Raw genomic sequence first — 20822 nt, forward strand, 5'->3', positions numbered from 1 at the left:
TATAAACCACAATGAAAAAATAAATTTTTAAGAAGCATTGCTTTCCCCTCTCACTGCTTGGAGCCACAAACAAAACTCTTGCTCTCCCCTCCATCACCACCGACCTCATCCTAAAATCTATAAATAAATAAATAACAGCAAGGATATCATGACTTTCAGGGGACAATTTGCTCAAATTCGGAAGGACAATTTGTCGAATTCCTGGGATGTCAGGCTGTGGAATTTCACCAGAAGGGGATTTTTTTAATGGGAAACACTTCTTCTCCCCAATATTTCCTGCCCTCAGGGTTGCCCCTAGGACTGATGCTGGACCACGGGGGTGACGCAGGTACAGCCCACGGTGATCATTTTCTTCTCCAGGCGATAGGAGGGGACACAGCCACGCTGCTCCCGCCGCAGCACCAGGATCTCCTGCCTGATGGGCACCGAGTTGAGGCTGCGGTCCTCCTGCCCCAGGGGCCCAGCACAGCCTGACAGGCGGCACCGGGCATCGGCAATCACCCGCGGGAAGCGGTTGGGATCCTCGTCCAGCCTGGGGATGGGGACAAAAAACTCATTTATGCGCTCTGTCAGGATCTTCTTGTTTATCTCTCCATCATCCTATTTGCCTGTGCGTTCTTATTATGGGATACAAAGGATTCTCTTATCCTCAGTGTTTTCACAGTGATTTCCTAGAAATGGAATCAGCACTAGGAGAGGACGCAGCAATATTGAATGTTGTATAAAATACAGCATCTTGAATAATTTAATTGACTAAATTATTAATCAATTATTTAATCAATTGAATTAAATTGGATGTTCTACATGCTCCCATTCATACATCTTGAATGCTGTATTTTACAGCAATACTGAATATATTGCAATATTTTGCTGCAATATTGACTGCTGTATAAAATACAGCATCTTGAAAGCGATATTTTACAGCAATATTTAATATATTGCAATATTTTACAGCAATAAAGAATATCATTCTTTAGGAGCTGATGAATGGAGTGGAGCTGGGTTAAGTAACACAGAACTCACGACTGGCTGATCGATTTTTGTTTGGTTTTAATTTCAGCATTAGGATGTTTCTTTCTGTCAGGAAAATGTGAAATGTCAACGTACTCACATCATTTTTTTCCTAGAGGGATAATTAATTTAATGATTATTTCAACACCATGCAAAACTACAGGCTGGGGGTGGAGGGGTTAGAAAGCTGCTCAGAGGAGCTGGGGAAGGGGCTGGAGCACCAGGAGCAGCTGAGAGGGCTGGGAAAGGGGCTCAGCCTGGAGAAAAGGAGACTCAGGGGGGACCTTGTGGCTCTGCACAATTCCCTGACAGGAGGGGACAACCAGGGAGGGTCAGGCTCTGCTCCCAAGGAACAAGGGACAAGTTGCTCCAGGAGAGGTTTAGATTGGATATTAAGAAAAAATCTTCCCTAAAAGGGTTTTTAAGGTCTGGCACAGCTGCCCAGGGAGGTTGTGGAATCACCACCCCTGGAGGGCTTTAAAATCCATGTGGATGTGGCCCTTGAGGACACGAGTCAGTGGTGAGGGGACGGTTGGACTCAAAGACCTCAGAGGGCTTTTCCAACCTAAATGATTCTGTCACCGATAAAGACTGACAAGATGATTAGCAACCATTCCAGTGCTATCCCCTTGCACTGCAAACAGTTTCCCTTGAAGAAATCCCACCCAACATCGCAATGTCAGGGTGCGTCAAGAAGCATTTCCAATATTAATGGGACTGTGGGCATTTGCTGAGAATGAATCACAATTACCACAAAAAGCCATCTGTGACACAGCCCTCACAATTTAGAGAAAAGCTGAGCAGTTACCTGTAATCCCAAGGAGCCAGAGACCGGTTCCTGACATCATGGACCATCCCAAAGGCGCGATCTGAGTTGCCAATCCGGATGTCAACTTTGACTGTTGTGGGGAATTTGGGATCCTTTTGGTTCAGGCAACCTTCCCTCAGCCTCACAGAGGCACCAGCCTTCCTGTGGGGTGAGCTCCTCACAGTGAGGGCTAAAACCAGCACCAAAACCAGCGATCTGAACTGGGGGAGAGAGAGAAAGGTGTCGTTAGTTCTGCCCAGTCAGGAGAGCACAAAGAGCCAAGTCTTGGTTAGACTGGACCATCACTGGACCATCTTCATATTTCTATTTGTGCGAAAAGAGGAACAAACAGCAAAATGATGTTACTAAAACTCATCATAGCTGGTGCTAAACTCTGATTTAAATTCTGGTTTGTAGTTGATTCTCCACCAGGAAGGACATTTGTCCAACAAGCTATGAAGATCCTACTCTGCAGTCACACAGAGTGTGACTTTTCATTTAAAAATGCCTTTTTCTTCATCTTTTTCAGTCTTTTCATCTAAAAATTGGGACTCGGCTGACCCTGTGCCTAAGCTTAAAACTTTGCCCAGCCATGACTTTCTCAGGACAGTAAAAACTGGCCTCCCACGGCCATCTGCTGGAAATGCCCCTTTTCCCAAGAAAATCTGGGATTCTCGGGTCATTTCCAGTAGGCAGAGTTTTAGTAAATAATAGAATCATAAAATATCCTAAACTGAAAGGGAACCACAAGGATCATTAAGTCCAGTTCCTAAAAAGAAGACAAAATAAATGCAGGGTTTTTAAGAAAATCACAGGAGCTGACAGTGCTGCAAATGCTACCCAGGTTGAAATTCAAATGCATAGGTAGCCACAGTGAAATTTCAGCAATTTTGATAATATGTTGTCTGCAAAAAGGACTCTGCCAATCCCACAACAGCAGTGCTGATGAGTAAGAGAGAAATAAATTTGGGTAGTCCACTATACCCTTGTCACTCAATCACCAAGCAGCTGCATCAGACACACTCAGCATCCCATCCAGCTCCCAGCAAGACCAAAAGGGTTTTCTGCACAAATCAGGGGATCTGCACTCTGCTTTCTCTCTTGCAGCAAATACATCTTACTCTTTATTTTAAATATAAGTACTTACCCCAGCAAAGATGGTGAAAGCCATGGTAGCCTCCCTGCTGCTTTGGGTGGATGTTAGGGTGACAGGACAAGAGAATTCTCCTTCTCTGAGACCCTTTCAACCCTGCTTGTGTCTCCAAGCCAGTTGTGCTCTCCATTTTATAGCAAAGCTGTGGCACTGGCACCTTTTCCATTGCAGCACAGCTGGCTTACCTGACCTGAGGTTAAGAGCTGATATTGCAATTTTTAGCCCACTTCCTCCCATCTACCTCCAAAAAACAGAAGATACACTACTACCAGCATCCCAAGTCAACCAATAAGATCGAGAGATAAGGAAAGAAAAAGAAAAAAAAAAAAAAAAAAAAAAAAAAAAAAAAAAAAAAAAAGAAAAAAAAAAAACTGTTCAGGCAGGTTTGTTGCTTTTTTTGGTTTTTTTTTTTTACTCCTTCCCACCCCCATCTTTCTAATAATAGTGTTCCTTCATCACCACAAACACATGTGGAGGCACTTCCATGTACCTCAAACTAACCCAACAGCAGAGATCAGCAAGATGCAAAGTCAGGCACCCCATGGGGGTTGCAAAATGAGGGCAGGACATGGCAGTTCACCATTTAAACTCCCTTCAAGTGCACAATCCACACCCACCTTGAATAAGGGATCCCTGTGTCCTGCAGGGATTGGGCAGGGGAAGAGTATGGGGAATTCCTGCTGGGGAATATCAGGGCACCAGGAGCTGGGATCACTTCCCCAATGTGGTGGCACGTTGTGGAGAACTCTGAAAACACATACACGCCCTGTTAGGGCCCTGACCACCTTCACTGGCCTTCACCACCACCACAAAGGAGTCCCATTCTAGTTCAGCTTTGACTCATAGTCCCTGCCTGAGCTGTGCTGTTGACCAGAATACTGGTCTCCTGTCCTTTCTCTGGCCCTGTAAACTGGGTGGACCTTGGAGCAGCATTTCTCCTGGATGGGCTCCTTGGACATCCATGGTGGCAAATGGAGCTGGGGAAGGGGCTGGAGCACCAGGAGGAGTCCAGACTTATGGAATAATCTGGAGCTAGTCCATTTTGGTATCTTTAGCACTCCCATACAGTTTCTTACTGATCCACTTTTATCCTTTCCTTTGCAGACTTCGCTCCTGCTCTTGTGCATCCCTTAAGTCTTGCACAATCCCAAAACACTCTAATAAAAGTCCCATGGCCCTGTAGCCAGCAAGGTGGTGTGAGGAAAGCCTCTCCTGAATTGTCTGGTGGGACTTGGGTTGACCATCGTCCTTGAACAGCCCTGAAAGGGCTGGGTCAAAGCTTTATTTGAATTCCTCCACTTGGTCCTGCTCCTTTGTATTCATGGAAGTTTTAATCCCTCTCAATCACACAATTCTCACTTAATAATTAATAGGAGAGGGAGGCATGAAAATAGAAGTGGAAAGAGGATTCTGCATCCTGTGATCCAGAAAGGAGCAGCCACCAACTGGAAAGACGAGTGCATGTGGTGTTTCCCTGGAGCACCAGCAGGTCTCTTTGGGAGTAAAAGTTATTTTTATGGCAGAAAAAACCTCTCACATAACACCTTTATGGAGCTTATTTGTGGAGAAAAGCCCTGAGAGAAACCTTTCCCAAAGCTATGTAGCCAAGCTGTGCTGCTTTGATTTTTTTCAGCCTTCTGATGTTTATGTTGTTGTATGGGAAACTTTTTACAGACTTTCAAGTGATATTGTAGCAACTGCTTCTCTTGTTTTAGAAACTGTTTGATGTTTTGAAAACTGTGTATTCCTTTTTGGGGGAAGGACAAATTGATAGACTTTGAGTTTGACCAGTGGGGTCAAAGAGGTGTCAACTTTGTTTTCTAATTCTTGATTGAACTCCAAAAGCTATGTAAGTCAAAATCCCAAATAAACTTCCTTCTTTTTTTACTCTCACAATCTGACCAAGTGAGTGCGGTCCTTTTGTGTCTGTCTGGTGACAAAGCAGGAAGCCAAGGACTAAAGTGTAGGACTCTTCACACAAATTCATCTCCAGTCATCCGGGAAATCAACAGATTCATAAAATTTTCAGTCCTACAGAAAAAAAAAAATCAGAAACCTACAAATTCATAGACCTTTCCAAGGAGAAAGGGACTAATGGCCCCTGCTCTGTCACCCCTCTTGAATCACACCAGCAGAAATCTCCATTGACTGATGCTTTACATCATTGCAGGATGTTGTCATGACTTTGTGGTCTGGCTCAACCCGCAGCACAGAGCCCAGACACTCTCCTCCTGTACATCTATCACATTTCAGGTTACCAAGTCCGCCTGAGGCAACTCCAGTGCTGTGACACACGCTCCTATTCTGACTGTCCCATATATTCACCAGCGCATCTATTGAGATGCGACACGGAGCACAGAAGAGCAAGAGAGGGTAAAATTACTAGAAATTCACTTTTTTTAGCCCAGAACTTGACCTCCTTTTTTTCCCTCTGAGTGCTCACTGTGAAAGGAAAGGGCACTGCCATGAAAATGGGCTGGATTGTGCAGGAAAGGGGTTGAGTGGAAATGGTTACATGCGGTGAAGCAATGACGTTACCGCGCCAAATACTGGGTTAGGAACCCCCACCACAAATTTCCACTCACTTCTTGTGTCTTCAGCAGCTTGTAAACTTCAGCAGGGATTCCCTCTTTGACCCAGAATTTCCTACAACTGAACCTGTCTTGAGTTGAAGTTTACTAAAAAAAAAATCAAAAAGAGGCCACCAAACGTGAATCATCACAAGGGAGGAAAAATACTTTTATTCGCAGAATCACAGAATGGCTCTGGTGGGAAGGGACTTTAAAGATCATTAAGTTCCAATCTTCTGCCATGGCCAGGGGCACCTTCCACAAGCCCAGGTTGCTCCAAACCCTGGCTTTGGACACTGCCAGGGATGGGGCAGCCACAGCTTCTCTTGGCCAACCTGTGCCAGGGCCTCTCCAACCTCACAGGGAAGATTTTTTCCTTATATATCTCAAAAAGCTTTTGCCTCTCACACATCAAGGCTTGGAGCAGGGATGGAGACTTGGAGATAAAAGATTATTTTAATTCCACTTACAAAAACTCTTCTACTCTTGAATTCTTATAAGGAAACAGCACTGTCTGCACTGCAGGGTATGTTACACACTTGGGTTCAGGTTTTCATGGATCATTGAGTCACAGAATAGGAGAGGTGGGAAAGAACCTTAAAGACCACCCAGTGTCCCTGCCACGGACAGGGACACCCTTCCATTAGTCCAGGTGCTCAGAGGCCCTTCCACAGCCTGCAGCAGCTAAAGGCTGAAATTTGAATCTCCAGATGACAGGGTCACATACAAATTTCAGCTGCAGCACAGGACATGGTTTGTACTTCGGCAGGTTGCTCCTGCCTCTCCAGCCACCTTTGGCAGTTTCCTCCCTTGTCAACAAAGATCCCTCTCCCAACTGCAAAGGAGGTACTGAGGTGGCCACCAGCACACTGAGGATTTAATCACCCACAGCCTACAGCCCCAGGCTGCAGGATAGGGAAATAATCAGATTTCTCTACCCTGGGGCTCCTCCTGCTGTCCTCTCACGGGAAATTCAGCATTAGCTGTCTCCCAGCTCTAAGGGCAGGGAAAAGATAAAATCATGGAATTATGGAATGGGCAGGGACACCTTCCACTATCCCAGGTTGCTCCAAGCCCTGTCCAACCTGGCCTCGGGCACTTCCAGGGATCCAAGGGCCTCCCCATCCTCACAGGAAAGAATTTCTTCCCACCATCCCATCTAACCTTGCCCTCTGGCAATGGGAAGCCATTCCCTGTGTCCTGTCCCAAGTCCCTATTCAGCTCTCTTGGGAGTCTCTTTAGGCACTGGAAGGGGCTCTTCAGTCTCTCCAGAGGCTTCTCCAGGCTGAACAATCCCAGCTCTCCCATCTCATCTCCAGAGAAGAGGATCTGTGTTTAACTTTCACCAGTCTTTGCTTTCAGCTAGATCCTGCTGCCTGAACGTCCAGGGTTGCTCTATATTAGCACAATACACACACCCAGAGATCTTTAGGAGGCTGCAAACATGCAAAATCCCCTCCAAACCTGCTGTCATGGCTGTGTTGGAGGAGAAGAGCTCTGAAATCTGGTTTTCAGAGCTCACCAGGCAGCTGAATCCTTCCACAGCAGCACAAATCCCACCTGTGTAACTGCAGCTGTATCCCCACAAGTGGGAATTCTATACCCCCCTGAACAGTCAGTCATGAAGTGAACACTATAGACACGTTTATGACCCAAATAAAGGTTTATGGCACCCAGAGAGAAGGGAGCAGGAGCTGTGCAAGTGTCTGGAATGGGCAGTGACACCAGTAAACCTGTTCAGGGGTTTCTCCAAAGCTCGAACTCACCAGGAAAAAAAAAAGAAATTAAAGAAAAACCCAAACCTTCAGCAGCTCTGGACCACAAGCAGCCAGAACTGGTCTGATTGTGTGTTCAGCTTTTCTTGAAAGTTTGTCATCACCAGGACATGATCCCAGGCTAAAGGCAGGAGCAGGAGATGGAATCCATCTGTGCCAGGGACACATTCCCTGGGCAGCTCTGAGACCTTCCAAGGTCCTTCCCTGGGGGCAAAACCCCCATCTGGAGTGTGAAATCTGGAAATTCAAGCTGACCCATGGGCAGTGGAACAGGTCAGACTACACCATTGCCAAGAATCATCCTCCACAAGATGGGTGGGAAGGGCAGAACAAACAGGACAGGCTTGAGGCACCCTTCCCTGTGAGACAAGCAGATCTAGACTATATAATAGGGGTAAAATGGAAAAAAAAAAGGGGGAAATAAAAGTTTCACTAACAGTGGAGTTCTCATATTGCCTCCCATCACCATTACTGAATGCTGGATTCCTAAATCCAGATTTTTTTATTAAAAAGCTGAAACTCTTAAGACCAAAGCTAAAAACAATACATTAAGAACACTGACAATTTGCTCCTAGGTTTTTCCTTTTGTCTCCTTACAGAGACCTCTTCCCAAATACTCCACTTTGAAGACAGCAAGATCTTCCAGACCTCCTGGCTCTTTCTTTTTGGTGCAGCAATGCACAGCAAGGAAATGCAGAGACTTGAGCCCACGAAAATCCAGCTCAGCCACACGAAGTGTTCCAACACCAAGAGTCTCCAGGCTGAGAGTCCATGAAAAACTTTGGCTTCTGCACCCAGAGGGGCTCAGATTAAGAAGATGATGTCATCAGACACCATGACCTGGTTGTCATCCTGCATGTGAGCCAGGGCCATCTTCACCTCGGCGGCCGAGAAAGGCTCGGGGTTGTCGCGGTTGATGGATTCCATCACACTCTTCAGACCCACAGACTGGGCATGGGAAGCTTTGAACACCTCCAGGAGGGCAGCCTTGAATGCCTTCAGCCTGGTCAGGGGAGAGGAAATCATCCATAAATCCTTGTTCACAACCCAGGATGCCTCAGCCCTTCCCCATTCCAGCAGCAGAACTCAGTAAGGAAGCCAAGAGCAGGAGCTGGGAACATCACAGATGCACCTCGAGGATGGGATAACAGCCTGGAGCCACTGGGGAGGTGGACACACAGGGACAGCCCTCACTCACCTTGGCTCAGCCAACTCCACTTTCTTCCCTTCCCCAGCTCCTGAGGCTTCGGGTGTTTTCGGAGGGTGTGCCTGAACTGGAGCAGAAGGAAGAGTTACCTTCACCCTGTGCCTGGTGACCAAGTACCCAGAGAGCAAAAGTGCTGGGCTCAGGACAGAGGGTGATGCCAAACTGCCTCCCAATACTGTAATTTATGCTGTGGTTTGGAGGTGAATGGAAAAAAAATTAATAAGCAACAGAATCACAAAATGGTTTAGGTGGGAAGGGACCTTAAAGATCATTCAGTTCCAACCCCTGCCACAGGCAGGGACAACTTCTACTATCCCAAGTTGTTCCAAGGCCCATCCAGCCTGGCCTTGGACACTTCCAGGGATCCAGGGGCAGCCACAGCTTCTTTGGGAACCTGTGCCAGGGTCTCACCACCCTCACAGGGAAGAATTCCTTCCTAACATCCCATCTAACCTTGTCCCATATGGATTTGTGGTTCTGAATGGTACTGTACCACGCCAGGGACCACAGGTAACAGCAGCATTGCTCTTCCCAGGCTGTACAGACCCAGCAGCACCCTCAAGGAGCCAGGTGTCACCAAACCCAGGGACTCACCCTGTGGCATCTCCTCCTCAGCATCACTGAAGTCGTACGGGTCGTAGGAGCCCTCCTCGCCTTCCGTGCGCGCCTTTTTCCTTCTGGGAGGGGGAAGGAGAGGTCACCCAAGGGTCTGGGTTGGAAGGGACCTTAAGGATCATCCTGTTCCACCTCCTGCCATAGGCAGGAACACTTTCTACTATCCCAGGTTGCTGCCAGCCCCACCCAACCTGGCCATGGACATTTCCAGGGATCCAGAGGCACCCACAGCTCCCACAGCCAGTTCTTTATCCATGAAATTATGATGTCCCTCTACCATAAATGGGATGGGACAAACCACCTGGCTGAGCAAAACATGGATAATTTCCCCAAGGCCTGTGGCAACCTCAAAAGAGGCTGGTGCTCTTTGTACCATGTGCCTCCCACTCCCTTGCTGTGCTCCTACCTCCTTGTCCTGCGCTCCTCCTTGTCCTGTGACTCCTGATCTTCCTCTTTCTCAGTCTCTGAATCATCCTCCACTGGCTTCCTGCGCTTTTTCTCCTTCTCCAGCACCTGTGTGGCAAAGGCAGGATGGACTCAAACCTCATTTTCACTCAAGCTGCTTTTAGGGACCAACCCCAAGCACCCAAAATCCCAAAGGGATGGCCTGATCCCACACTGTGTCCAGGAAAGTTCACACCAGCAGCCCAGGTGCTCAGCTTGCATCAAGTCCAACCTTTCCAACGACAATTTCAGGATCCCCTGGGAACAGAAGGACACCTTCCCCCTACCTTTTTGAAGTAGGCAAACTGCACCAGCTCCAGAGCTGCCTCAGCATCCTGCATATCCACAGTCTTGTTCATCCTGGCCTTGGCGTGGGCTGTGGAGAGGCGGATCAGGGTCTCCAGGGTCCGGGCTGTGATGGGGGAGGTCTGGAGGGACAGAAAGAGGTTTCTGTGTGACCCTCACAGAGAAGTGTCACATCCAAGGTGGAAAACACCCATAAGAAAAGAGGCCTGTGCCTCAGTTTCCCTCCTGCTGGCCCAAGAGGGAGCTGCTCCCAGGACTCACCCTGGCCACGTCCGAGTTCATCTGGCTCTGGCTGCGCAGGCGGGAATACTCCTCGGCGATGTAACTCGCCGCCTCCTCTGTCAGCACGGGCTTGATCATCTTTGCTACATGGATGTACTTCCTCATGAACTCCATGCTGACCACCTTCTCCCTGTGGGAATGCACGTACACCCACGTTATCCACAGTGGGGATGGGCTTCCCATCCGTTTATACCCCTTCAGGAGCATTCATGTGTGTAGGGAATTCAGCTCCTGATGTTCCCCACCTGCCTGGCACAAGAGATCAAGCAAGGCTCCCTTAGCATCCTACCCATGGATCAGCTGGAGCATCACTGGCACTGTCTGGGTCCTCAGGCAAAACCCATGAACCTGTTGCAGTGCATCCTCACATCCAAGCAAAAGTTTCCAAATGAGAAAAGGGTTTCAGTTTCACTTCAAGACGTTTAAGGAAGAAAAACCAGAATCTTCCATGCCCTTCTTACAGTGTGGTTGGCTCACTGCCAAGTCCAAGGCACCTGTTGGTGTCTGTAGCTGTTCTTCAGAAACGTAGCTAGTTTCTATTGGGCAGCAAGCCAAAAGCCCTCCTGAAACATTAAGTACTTAGGAAGGAGCAGAGAGGTGCTCAAGGCTTTTTGGGGTGTCTTAGCCAGGTGTAAGGATGGCTTCTGTTTTGTTTTTATATTGTTTGTTATTTTCTCATTTATTAAAACCTTTTGATTTTCAAAGCACACCTGAACAGCCATCTCGCAATTATTCTAAGCCACTCTGAGAAGTGCTGGACACCCTCAGAGTGTATTGAACCCTCGTGGAGATAAAAACATCTGGCTCAGCAAGAAATTCAATATGAACCCAGTGCTGGACACCCTCAGGGAGCTCCAGGGGATGGCAGGACTCACTTGCGGCGGTTGGGCCCGTGCAGGAGGTCGTCATGTTTCTCATAGACCTGCAGCTCCTGCTCCTCCTCCTGCACAAAGTCAGGGTCATCCGTAGCCAGCATGTCCACAGCACTGCCCAGGGGCATGGCTGGAAAGGGGAATGTACAGAGAACAGGATTTTACCCTCTTGAGCAGCTTCTAATAGTCCCCAGAAAGAGCTGCCCCCAAGGGGTGACACCTGGCCGAGGAGGGACAGGACTCACCATCCCCGTCCTGCTCGTTGGGGTTGCGGTAGCGGTGCATGCGCAGGACGTGGTCCGAGATCTCCCTGTCCTGCTCGGGGTCCATCTGGTCCAGCACGATGAAGAGCAGGTCGAAACGGGAGAGCAGCGAGTCCTGCAGGCCGATGTTCTCCATGGGCGTCTTGTACTGGTCATACTGGGGGGAAGGACAGCAGGAGGGGTTACAGGAGACCCTCAGGCGTGGGCCTGATATTTCTGGGTCTGAGAGATTTTAGCCTGCTAACTTTTTCCCAAGGAAAAAATTCTCAAAAAAGCTTCTTCTTTAAACAATCTTGGCAAACAACTATCCTTTCTAAAAACAGTATTTCTCCAGGTGGTGTTTTGCTGTTTCTCTAGTTTAACCAATGGGATTAGAGAGGTGTCATTCCTATTCACCAATCATGTTAAGTCTGTATCAGAACACCTTATGAAAGGTTGTAAGAATTAGACAATAAAGCCTTTTTTTCTATGCTCTTTGCCTTCTGAAATATTTGCAGTTTCTCATCTTTCTTTCGTGTCCTACGACGACACTCAGGGGCCAGTCCTGGCTGCCGGGGAGGTTGGGTTGCCTCCTTGAGCAAGGCCTGAAAGGATGGATGGATGGATGGATGGATGGATGGACACCACACCAAACTCAGCCTGCTGCAGCAGTACAGCAACTTTTCCCCACCCTGCAAGGCTCTTTTTCCAAGGAAAACAAGTATTTTTTGCGAACCCTGATGACACACCAAGACTGAGACTCGCCACCACCAGCATGAGGGTCCACTGGGCTGCCACAACACCCAGGCAGAACCAAAACAGGGTGAGAAACCCCAGGAACTCCCCTCTCCTCCAAGAGAGCCACGACCACAACAGACACCAAACCAACAAGTTCTTCACTGTGCCATGCATCCAACTCACTGCTTTGGGGAATCCTTTGGAATTTACCCTCCCAGCATCCTCCCTTGCCCAGGGAAGGGTAAGAGCAGCACTCACCCGGCCGTAGACGGGGTTGGCAGCGGCCAGGACGCTGCAGCGGGAGTTGAGGCGGGCCTGGATTCCAGCCTTGGCGATGGTGACCCGTCCCTGCTCCATCACCTCGTGGATGGCCGTGCGGTCGATGTCAGACATCTTGTCGAACTCGTCGATGCACACCACACCCCGGTCAGCCAGCACCATGGCTCCTGCCTCCAGCCGCCGCTCCCCTGGGATGGGATGGGGAAAAACAGGGTCAAGACCATCCCCTGGCCCTGCACATCTCCTGCCCTGCCATACTCGTCATTCCTAGGATGAGGGTGAACTTCAAGGAGCAGCAGTGTCCTTCTGGGTTGCTCTCCGACCCAACTCTACAGCAGAGAGAATGCTTAGGGTAAGGATCAGGGTTAGGAATGTCTTCCCACGAGGAAAGCTGCTGCTAAGCCCTCAGATGTGGCACCAAGTGGAAGAAGAGTAAAGAAAACCACCACCTGAGAGAGGTGGAGAAAATACCCCAAACCACAGGATCCCACGATCCCAAATGATCATTACCATAAAGCTCCTGGTGGAGCAAATCCTGCAAGAAGTGTCACTGCAGGATGAACATCACAAAATCATTAAATTGGAAAAGACCTCCCAGATCATTGAGATCAGTAGCCTTTGGAGTCCCTGCCAGGAGGAAAACAGTCATCACCCCAAAGCTCCTCACCTGTCTCCTGGTCCGTGGTGACAGCAGCAGTGAGACCAACACCAGAGGAGCCCCTGCCAGTGGTGGGGATGGCCCGGGGTGCCGTGCTCAGCACATACCTCAGCAGCTGGGATTTGGCCACAGAAGGGTCTCCTGGGATGGAGAATGGCACATTTAGGAATGAATAACTCATCCCCTGGATGTCAAGAGCACCATCACCCTGTGTCTGGTTTGGGGGTGTTCAGGGCAGGGATAGGTGGAGGGGAAAAGGGACAGAAGGGTTTTGTTCCAACTTAATTAAAATAAGGTAAGCAGATAATCTTCCCACCATCATCAATAATCCCATGGGAGGAAATAGAGGAGATAAGAGATTTGAGGTGATGGGGATGGGACAAGAGGCAATGGGGACAACTCAGACCATAGGAACCCCAATTGGACAGCAGAAACAGAAAAACAAGTCTCCTTGACCATGGGCAAACACTGGGATAATGGCTCACAGAGGTCATGGGATCCCCTAGAACCATGGACAGGTTTGGGTTGGAAGGGGCAATAAAGGTCACCTCATTCCAAACCCCTGGCATGGGCCAGGACACCTTCCACTATCCCAGGTTGCTCCAAGGCCCATCCAACCCTCCAGGACATTTCCAGGGATCTAGAGGCAGCCACAGCTTCTTTGGGCAACCTGTGCCAGGGCCTCACCACCCTCACAGCCAAGAATTCCTTCCCAATATCCCATCTAACCCTGCCCTCTGGCAGTGGGAAGCCATTCCCTGTGTCCTCCCCATCCAGGTCCTTGTCCCAAGTCCCTCTTCAGCTCTCCTGGAGCCCCTTTAGGCACTGGAAGGGGCTCCAAGGTGTCCCTGGAGATTTCTCCAGGCTGAACAACCCCAGCTCTCCCAGCCTGGCTCCAGAGCAGGGGGGTCCAGTCCTTGCACTCCTGTCCAAGGTTTCCTCTGCACTCACTCTAACAGGTCCACATCTTTCTTGTGCTGATGATTCCACATCTGGACACATCTCCATCCCTGGATATGTTCAAAACCAACTGGACAAGTCCCAAAGCAACCTGACCTACCAGCGACACCAGCTCAGCCCTGTGCACGTCCCTGGACCAGGAACCTCCAGATGTCCTTTCTAACCTCAGTTACTCCACAAAACTAAAATCCAGAATCCTTCACCTCACCCCCAACAACACCACCCAAGGGTGCCTCTGCCCAGCCCTCCCAGACCTATCAGCAAGATGTTGATGTCTCCTCGGATGCGGCTCCCATTCTCCAGGATCTTCTCCACCCCTCCCAGCAGCATGCAGAGAATGGCCTTCTTGATGTACTCGTGCCCGTGGATGCTGGGAGCCAGGGATCTGGCCAGCTGGTCAAAGATATCCTAAGGCAGAAGAGGCAGAGCATGGCTCATGACATGGGCTGGAGCAAGCAAGAACAAGCAATACTTCAAAAGACCATTTCAGCCCAAATTTCAGCTTATTTCTATCACAGAGCCACATGGATGAAAATTATTTGGAAAGAAGACTGTTTTCTTTAACATTGGGATTTATTTGACAGGATCATCTTGTCACTGTCACCCAAAAAAAAAGCTGTGAGAGCAAGGCTTGCTCCTCTCTGTGCTACAAAGGAAAGCTCTGAGCATGACAGACTGCAGCAGAACCCCATTATCTCAATCTGGGATGAGAAAAGAGGAGTTTCTCCTGCAGAAGAAATTCCCTGGAAACCTGCTGGTAGGGTCAAGACACAGCAGAGCTGCCAGCAGGAAGGATGCTCTGCAAGCAATACAGAAACAGCAAGAAAAACAACAGGGCCTGATCACAGTCTAAGCAGAAAATTCAAAGAGAATTAGTTAGAAAATCCAACAACCTGCTAAGAGGGTTGAAGAGTTACTTGCAACCCAACAAGAACCTCCTTAGGTACAAGCCAAGCTGAAACTTCATGCCTGGACACAAGACTTGGATACCTTGGAGCGGCTCTTGCTGAACCTCTTGATCTTGGCCACATCTGAAGCAGAGTAGAGAGGTCGGACGTCTTTGCTCATCTGCTTCACGTGGCAGGCAATGAGAATGGTCCTGGAGAAGGGACATAGCTGTGGTCAGCTCTGTAAATCCCACAAAAACACAGCAGAAGCTTCCACAGGGCCATCACTTGCTCTAGGAAACCCTGGAAGGGGCTGGGAAGCTTTGGCAGCTGCATCACCCTTGATCTGACTGTGCTGGACCATTAATGGAGCATTTTTTAAAGCATCCAAACCCTTCTGGGCACAGCTGGAAGTCACAGCTGCACATTGTGAGGGGAGACCTCACCACAGTCTACAGCTTCTTCACAAGGGGAAGTGGAGAAGTGGCACCAATCTCTCTCTGGTGACCAGTGACAGGACCTGAGGGAACTGCTGGAGTTGTGTCAGGGGAGGTTTGGGTTGAATATCAGGGAAGGGCTCCTCCCCCAGAGGGTTTTGGGGCACTGAACAGGCTCCGCAGGGAATGGGCATGGCCCAAAGGCTGCCAGAGCTCCAGGAGAGTTTGGACAATGCTCTGAGGGCTGCACAAGGTGGCATTGCTGGACTGTCCTGTGCAGGGCCAGGAACTGGACTCAACGATCCTTGGGGCTCCTTTGCAACTCAGCATATCTGGTAAACAGGATCAAGCTGCAAACCACTTCCAAGAGATTTAAACCACTGTTTGACCCAAACCTCCCTGATGGCCACCTGCAACATCCCACCTTCCAGAGACCCAGCTAAGCAGGGTGGGAGGGCTGAATCCCAAAAAGACCCACCTGAAAGTGCCTGAAGTGTAGCCCCCTTTCTTCCCTGGCAGGCAGCGGTAGGTCCCCACCACCTGGATGCGGTCCCCAGGCTTCACCCTGTCCACCAGGTCATCATCCAGAACCACATCCACCGAGCGCGGCAGCTGCCCCGCCGGGGCCTTCTCAGGCATCTCCTGGATGGTGATGGTCTGGTGGTCCTTGTACACTGAGAGGCCAAACTCTGTCTCCAGGGGGTTGTTCTCTTCGTCCTAAAGCAGGAACCCAAAGTAAAAGATGAGCACCGCTTTTCAGGAGAGCAGGGAGGAGAGGTGGGGGCAGCTGAGCAGGGGGAGTACAGGCTGCATCACCCAAGCTGCACAAGGCTTGAGTTTCTGGCCCCTCAGTTTAGGATGGACATTGAGTGCTGTGTCCAGTTCTGGCCCCTCAGTTCAGGAAGGACATTGAGACACTTGAGCGCATCCAGAGGAGGCAATGAGGCTGGTGAGGGGCTGGGAACACAAACCCTGTGAGGAATAACTGAGGGAGCTGAGGTTGTTTAGCCTGAAGAAAAGGAGACTCAGGGGTGACCTTATCACTCTCTACAACTTCCTGAAAGGTTGAAAGGTGGGGGTCGGTCTCCTTCTCCAGGCAGCAATGACAGAATGAGAGGACAGAGTCTTAAGCTGTGTCAAGGGAAATAAAGGTTGGATATTAGGAAAAAGTTTTTTACTGAAAGAGTAATAAAGTAGTGGAATGGTCTGGGGAGGTGGTGGAGTGTGTTGGAGTCAACATCCCTGAATGTCTTCAAAAAAAGACGGTATGGGGCACTGGGTGCCATGGTTTAGTTGAGGTGTTAGGACATGGGTTGGACTCGATGATCTTAAAGGTCTCTTCCAACCTGTGAATTCTGTGAAAAGGTTGTTTAGCAGGACTGGAGGCTGGAGCTCACCAGCTCTATACTGAAGTTAGCACATTATCCCTAAAGGAACCTGCTCCTGCTTCACCTCACCTTTGTAGGGTAGATGGAGCTGGATGGAAAAGCATCCAGGGAGGTCATGTCTGTGTATCGGCGCTCAATGGTTTTCTTTGTAGCTGGGCAATAATGGACACTCCGGACAACTTTGGGACGCACCAGAGAGCCTGGGGGTGAAAAAGAGAGGACTTAGGAGCTGAGATGTCCCACACCTCTGTCAGCCGACAGCCCCCAAAAGGGTCTCCAACACTAAAATTACTTGGGTCACAACTCCTTGTCAAACATGGATAGCGATTTGCTGATTTTAAAGACCATCCCAACACTCAAGACCTTCAGCCAAGCTCCCTGTTCCCTGGCCCAGGTTGGCAGGACACAGAATCATGGAATGGTTTGGGTTGGAAGGAACATTAAAGGTCACCCAGTTCTACTCCCTGACACAAGCAGTGACACCTTCCACTACCCCAGGTTGCTTCAGGCCTTGTCCAAAGTGACCTTGGACAAGTTCAGAGATGGAAGCTTCTCTGGGCAACCTGTGCCAGGACTTCCCCACCCTCACAGGGAAAAATTCCTCCCCAATATCCCACCTAACCCTACCCTCTGTCAGTGTAAAGCCACTCCCCCTTGTCCTGTCCCTCCAGACCCATGATCGAAGTCCCTCTCCACACCACAGCTCCTGGATGGCTCCAGCTCCTCCTCCCCACCCACAGCCCCTGTGTGTCCCCCAATCTCACACTTTGTCACGATGCCCTCCACGCAAACGATGCAGCTGAGGAAACAGGCTGTCAGTGTCCGTGGGGACACGTGCTTGGAGCCAAAGCTGCCCTCCAGCCCAATGTAGAAGTCCTCGTACTGCTTGGCGTAGGTGGCGTCGACGGAGGCGACAAAATCCTTCAGGGCGCGCTGGAAGGCGATCAGCTCCTCGAAGGCATTGCTCAGCAGCCTGCAGCACAGGGAGGTGACACAGCACATGGGTCAACCCCTTCCTCCTCAACACTTTTCCCACACCCCTCCTTGCTCCATGAGTTTACCAGGAGCAGAAAAAAAAAAAAAAACGAAGTCCATTGCAGCTCTGTGTGAGGTGCACTGGCACTGACAGCCAGGAGGAGAACAACTCCAAGCATATCTAGGAAAATCCTCACATGTCCCTGGCCAGATTGGCAAGGCTGGTCCAAAATATCCTCAAAAAGGCTGAGAGTAGTGGGGTTGTTCGGCCTGGAGAAGACCTTAAGAGGCCCTCCCAGTGCCTAAAGGGGCTCCAAGACAGCTGGACAGGGACAGGGACAAGGGATGGAGGGAGAGGACAAGGGGAATAGCTTCATGCTGCCAGAGGGAAGGGTTAGATGGGATACTGGGAAGGAATTGTTCCCTGTGAGGGTGGGGAGGCCCTGGCTTTCACCAGAGGACAAGGTTTGGTGCTTTCTTGTGGCAAATGACCTGCAGAACCAGGGCTGGACCTTTGAAAGCCCTGTCAAGCCCAGTGCCTCAGGTGCCCCCAGTGCCCCACACCCACCTGCTGGCTCTCTTCTCGTTCTTGCGCCGCAGGTCGTTGATGTTGACAATGAGCCGATACTGGTTGTCACTGATCATGTCCCGGACCTTGCTCTGGTAAATCCCTTGATCTTCCTGCAAACGGGAGTGGGGGAAAGACACCCAAAAAGCAACTCACTTTGCATGTCTGCCTGTGTGAAAAACCCCCCAGGTGTTCATTCCTGCAGAGCTGAATCCCTTTTATCCCACCGGCTAAGCAGGAAGGGGCAACAGAGGGACCAGGTGCTCCCTAACCCCTGCTAGGAATGAGGGGACAGGGACCAGGACTGGGGGGACAGGGACCAGGTGCTCCCTAACCTCCGCTAGGAATGGGAGGACAGGGACCAGGACTGGGGGGGACAGGGACCAGGATCTCCCAACTCCCTGGGGTACATGGCAGGGAGGATCAGGAGGTTCCCAACTCCCGGGGACTTGGATTAGGGGCGACGGATGGGCATAGGGACCAGGTGTTCCCGAACTTTGGGAGCAGACATGGGGCAGGGGCGCACAGGGATGAGATGCCCCCCAATCCCCGAGGATACAGGGGGGAGGGACATGGGGACACGGATCAGGGTATCATGTACCCCGGGGGACACGGAGGGGACGCAGCACCCGCGCCTCCCAGCTCGTCTCACCTCATCGTCCAGGAAATCGAGGTAATCGCGCTGCGCCTCCCGCAGCTCCGCATCCTCCAGGCCGCCCGCCGGCGCCGCCATTCTGCCGGCCGCCCTGGGACGGATGCCTCCGCTGCTGCTGCTGCTGCTGCCGCTGCTGCCGGGAAGGCGGTGAGGGCCGAGGGAGCCGGGCCGGCCCCGCGATCGGCTCAGGCCCCGCGATCCGCTCAGAGCCCCCGGTCCGCCCCCGCCGCGCTCCCGTTTCGCGCCAAACGCGGCTCCTTTCCCGCCACTGCGCGGGAAACCCGCCCCTGTCCCGCCCCACGGCGCTGATGATTGGTCGGCAGCGTCCAGCGCCAGCCAATAAGACGGCGATAGAGTGATGGACAGGAAGTTCAGCCTATCAAAATGCAGGGGCGGTGCAGGGGGCGAGGCTAGGAGTGCCGGAGATCGGGTTTGGTCCCGGTTCCGCCTCTTGGACGTCACCGAGGGGCTGAAAACGCCGCTTTAGGAGGAAAAAATATTTTTTAAACCAAACAGGAAAACAACAAAAACACCCAGATAAAATCCCAAACCAAGAAAAACGCAACAAAAACTTATTGAAAACCAATTTAGGGTTTTTTTCTATATATTTTATTGCGGGAAGCGCCGTTTCCGGATGTTTTCACCCCGCACGGGCTGGGCGGGCGTTGCTTCTTTCCTTTAACGCGGTGTGACTCCGCCACCCCGGTGTGAGTCCAGCAGTTTGGGGGTGAACACACAAAATCAACAGGTCCCATGGCATTTGGAATGGAAAAAGCGATTTTGGATGTGTCTTAGAATCACAGGGTGGTTTGGGTTTGGAGGGACCTTAAAACTCATCTCATTCCAATCCCCTGCCATGGGCAGGGACTCTTTCCACTATCCCAGGTTGATCCAAGCTCCATCCAGCCTGGCCTTGGACACTTCCAGGGATCCAGGGGCAGCCACAACTTCTCTGGGAAACCTGTGCCAGGGCCTCACCACTCTCACAGAGGATTTTTTCCCCCAGTATTCCACCTAACCCTGTCCTCTGGCAAGTTAAAAACCATTCCCCCTTGTCCTATCAATATCTGCTTGTGTAAAAACTTTTTTTTTTTTTTTTTTTTTTTTTTCTGTTTCTTTTTCTTTTTCCCAAGCCTCTTCTAAGTCTCCTAAGAGGCTGTTGTAGGCAATAATCAAAAGGTGCCTACAGGGAAATCTGCTGTTCCCCCTTAAAAAAAAAAAATCATCGTGGTATCCCTTAAAAATCTTTATGTAAACTCTGTTTCAAAATAGAAAAAAAATAATAAAAAGCACGACAAAACTATTTTGATCAGCCGAGGCATACCGGGCACACAAACTTGGCCGTGTCCCCAGCATATTGTAGCTCACAGCAGTTTTTTTCCAGGCTAATCCTGGGAATAAATATTCACCCCGGGGTTTGCTAGGCTGTGCAAACGCTGAAGCACAGAAGGGAACAGCTGCGATCCGTGTTTCATGTCGGAAGAGGAGCAGGAAACAGCCTTTGCCCCGTTTCCCATTTTCTGTTTGTGTGCCCGGATCAGGTCACTGATCACTCACTGGAAACGCCTCGTAACGCTTTGGGTTTGGGATACGGGCAGCCCAAGTCCTGGAGATTGGTCCTGATATCCTGAGAGGTTTTTTTTCACATTGCTCTGCTCCGTGTCAAAGTGAAGGTTTGGAGTTTCCTTTTTAGGCCTTTTAGCCCTCCTCTGGAACAATTTGATGCAGTATTCAGTTTGGCAGGTTGGCAGAAATAAAGGATTTTATGATCTTGTACTGTTTTCTTACTTTTCCCCTCTTCTTTTTCTTTTACTTTCTTTGCTTTTTCCTTTTTTTTTTTTTCTTTTTGTTTGTTTGTTTGGGGTTTTTTGGGGGGCTTGGTTTGTTTGTTTGTGTTTTTTTTGGTTGGTTGGTTGGTTTTTTTTTGGGGGGGGGGGGGGTTGGGGTTTTTTTTTGTTGTTGTTTCTCCCTGAAACTGTATTGCCCTGAATA

General features: G+C 50.1%; 2 protein-coding genes across 2 annotated transcripts; both read right to left on the reverse strand.

Moving 5' to 3' along the window:
- Nucleotides 1-294: 294 nt before the first annotated feature.
- On the reverse strand, nucleotides 295-2990 carry LOC310907437 (interleukin-17F-like; the record flags this gene model as incomplete). Its single annotated transcript, XM_083857651.1, has 3 exons — nucleotides 295-532; nucleotides 1820-2040; nucleotides 2967-2990. The coding sequence occupies 3 exons, from the start codon at nucleotides 2988-2990 to the stop codon at nucleotides 295-297; spliced, it is 483 nt and encodes a 160-aa protein (XP_083713777.1).
- A 4845-nt stretch (nucleotides 2991-7835) lies between these two features.
- Nucleotides 7836-18926, reverse strand: MCM3 (minichromosome maintenance complex component 3). The gene is made up of 17 exons (XM_083857796.1): nucleotides 18828-18926; nucleotides 18176-18288; nucleotides 17397-17605; nucleotides 16702-16832; nucleotides 15723-15961; nucleotides 14911-15019; nucleotides 14175-14328; nucleotides 12970-13101; nucleotides 12282-12490; nucleotides 11289-11463; nucleotides 11047-11173; nucleotides 10151-10301; nucleotides 9871-10011; nucleotides 9546-9652; nucleotides 9119-9201; nucleotides 8516-8591; nucleotides 7836-8320 (listed from the first exon to the last, which is right to left on the reverse strand). Exons 1-17 carry the CDS (start codon nucleotides 18906-18908, stop codon nucleotides 8122-8124), a joined length of 2436 nt encoding a protein of 811 aa, XP_083713922.1. The 5' UTR covers nucleotides 18909-18926; the 3' UTR covers nucleotides 7836-8121.
- Nucleotides 18927-20822: the final 1896 nt, after the last annotated feature.

The sequence above is a fragment of the Zosterops lateralis genome, assembly GCF_965231275.1.
Source record: "Zosterops lateralis genome assembly, chromosome: 3".
NCBI classification, from domain to species: domain Eukaryota; kingdom Metazoa; phylum Chordata; class Aves; order Passeriformes; family Zosteropidae; genus Zosterops; species Zosterops lateralis.

Excerpts from the sequence above, each read along its gene's own strand:
- MCM3 (XM_083857796.1), bottom strand. The coding sequence starts at position 18,908 with ATGGCGGCGCCGGCGGGCGGCCTGGAGGATGCGGAGCTGCGGGAGGCG. Across the intron at positions 15,020-15,722 it reads TACACTTCAGGCACTTTCAG|GACCATTCTCATTGCCTGCC; the intron begins GTGGGTCTTTTT and ends TCCCTTCTCCAG. Across the intron at positions 9,202-9,545 it reads GAGGAGCGCAGGACAAGGAG|AAGGAAAAAGGCGCGCACGG; the intron begins GTAGGAGCACAG and ends TCCCCCTCCCAG.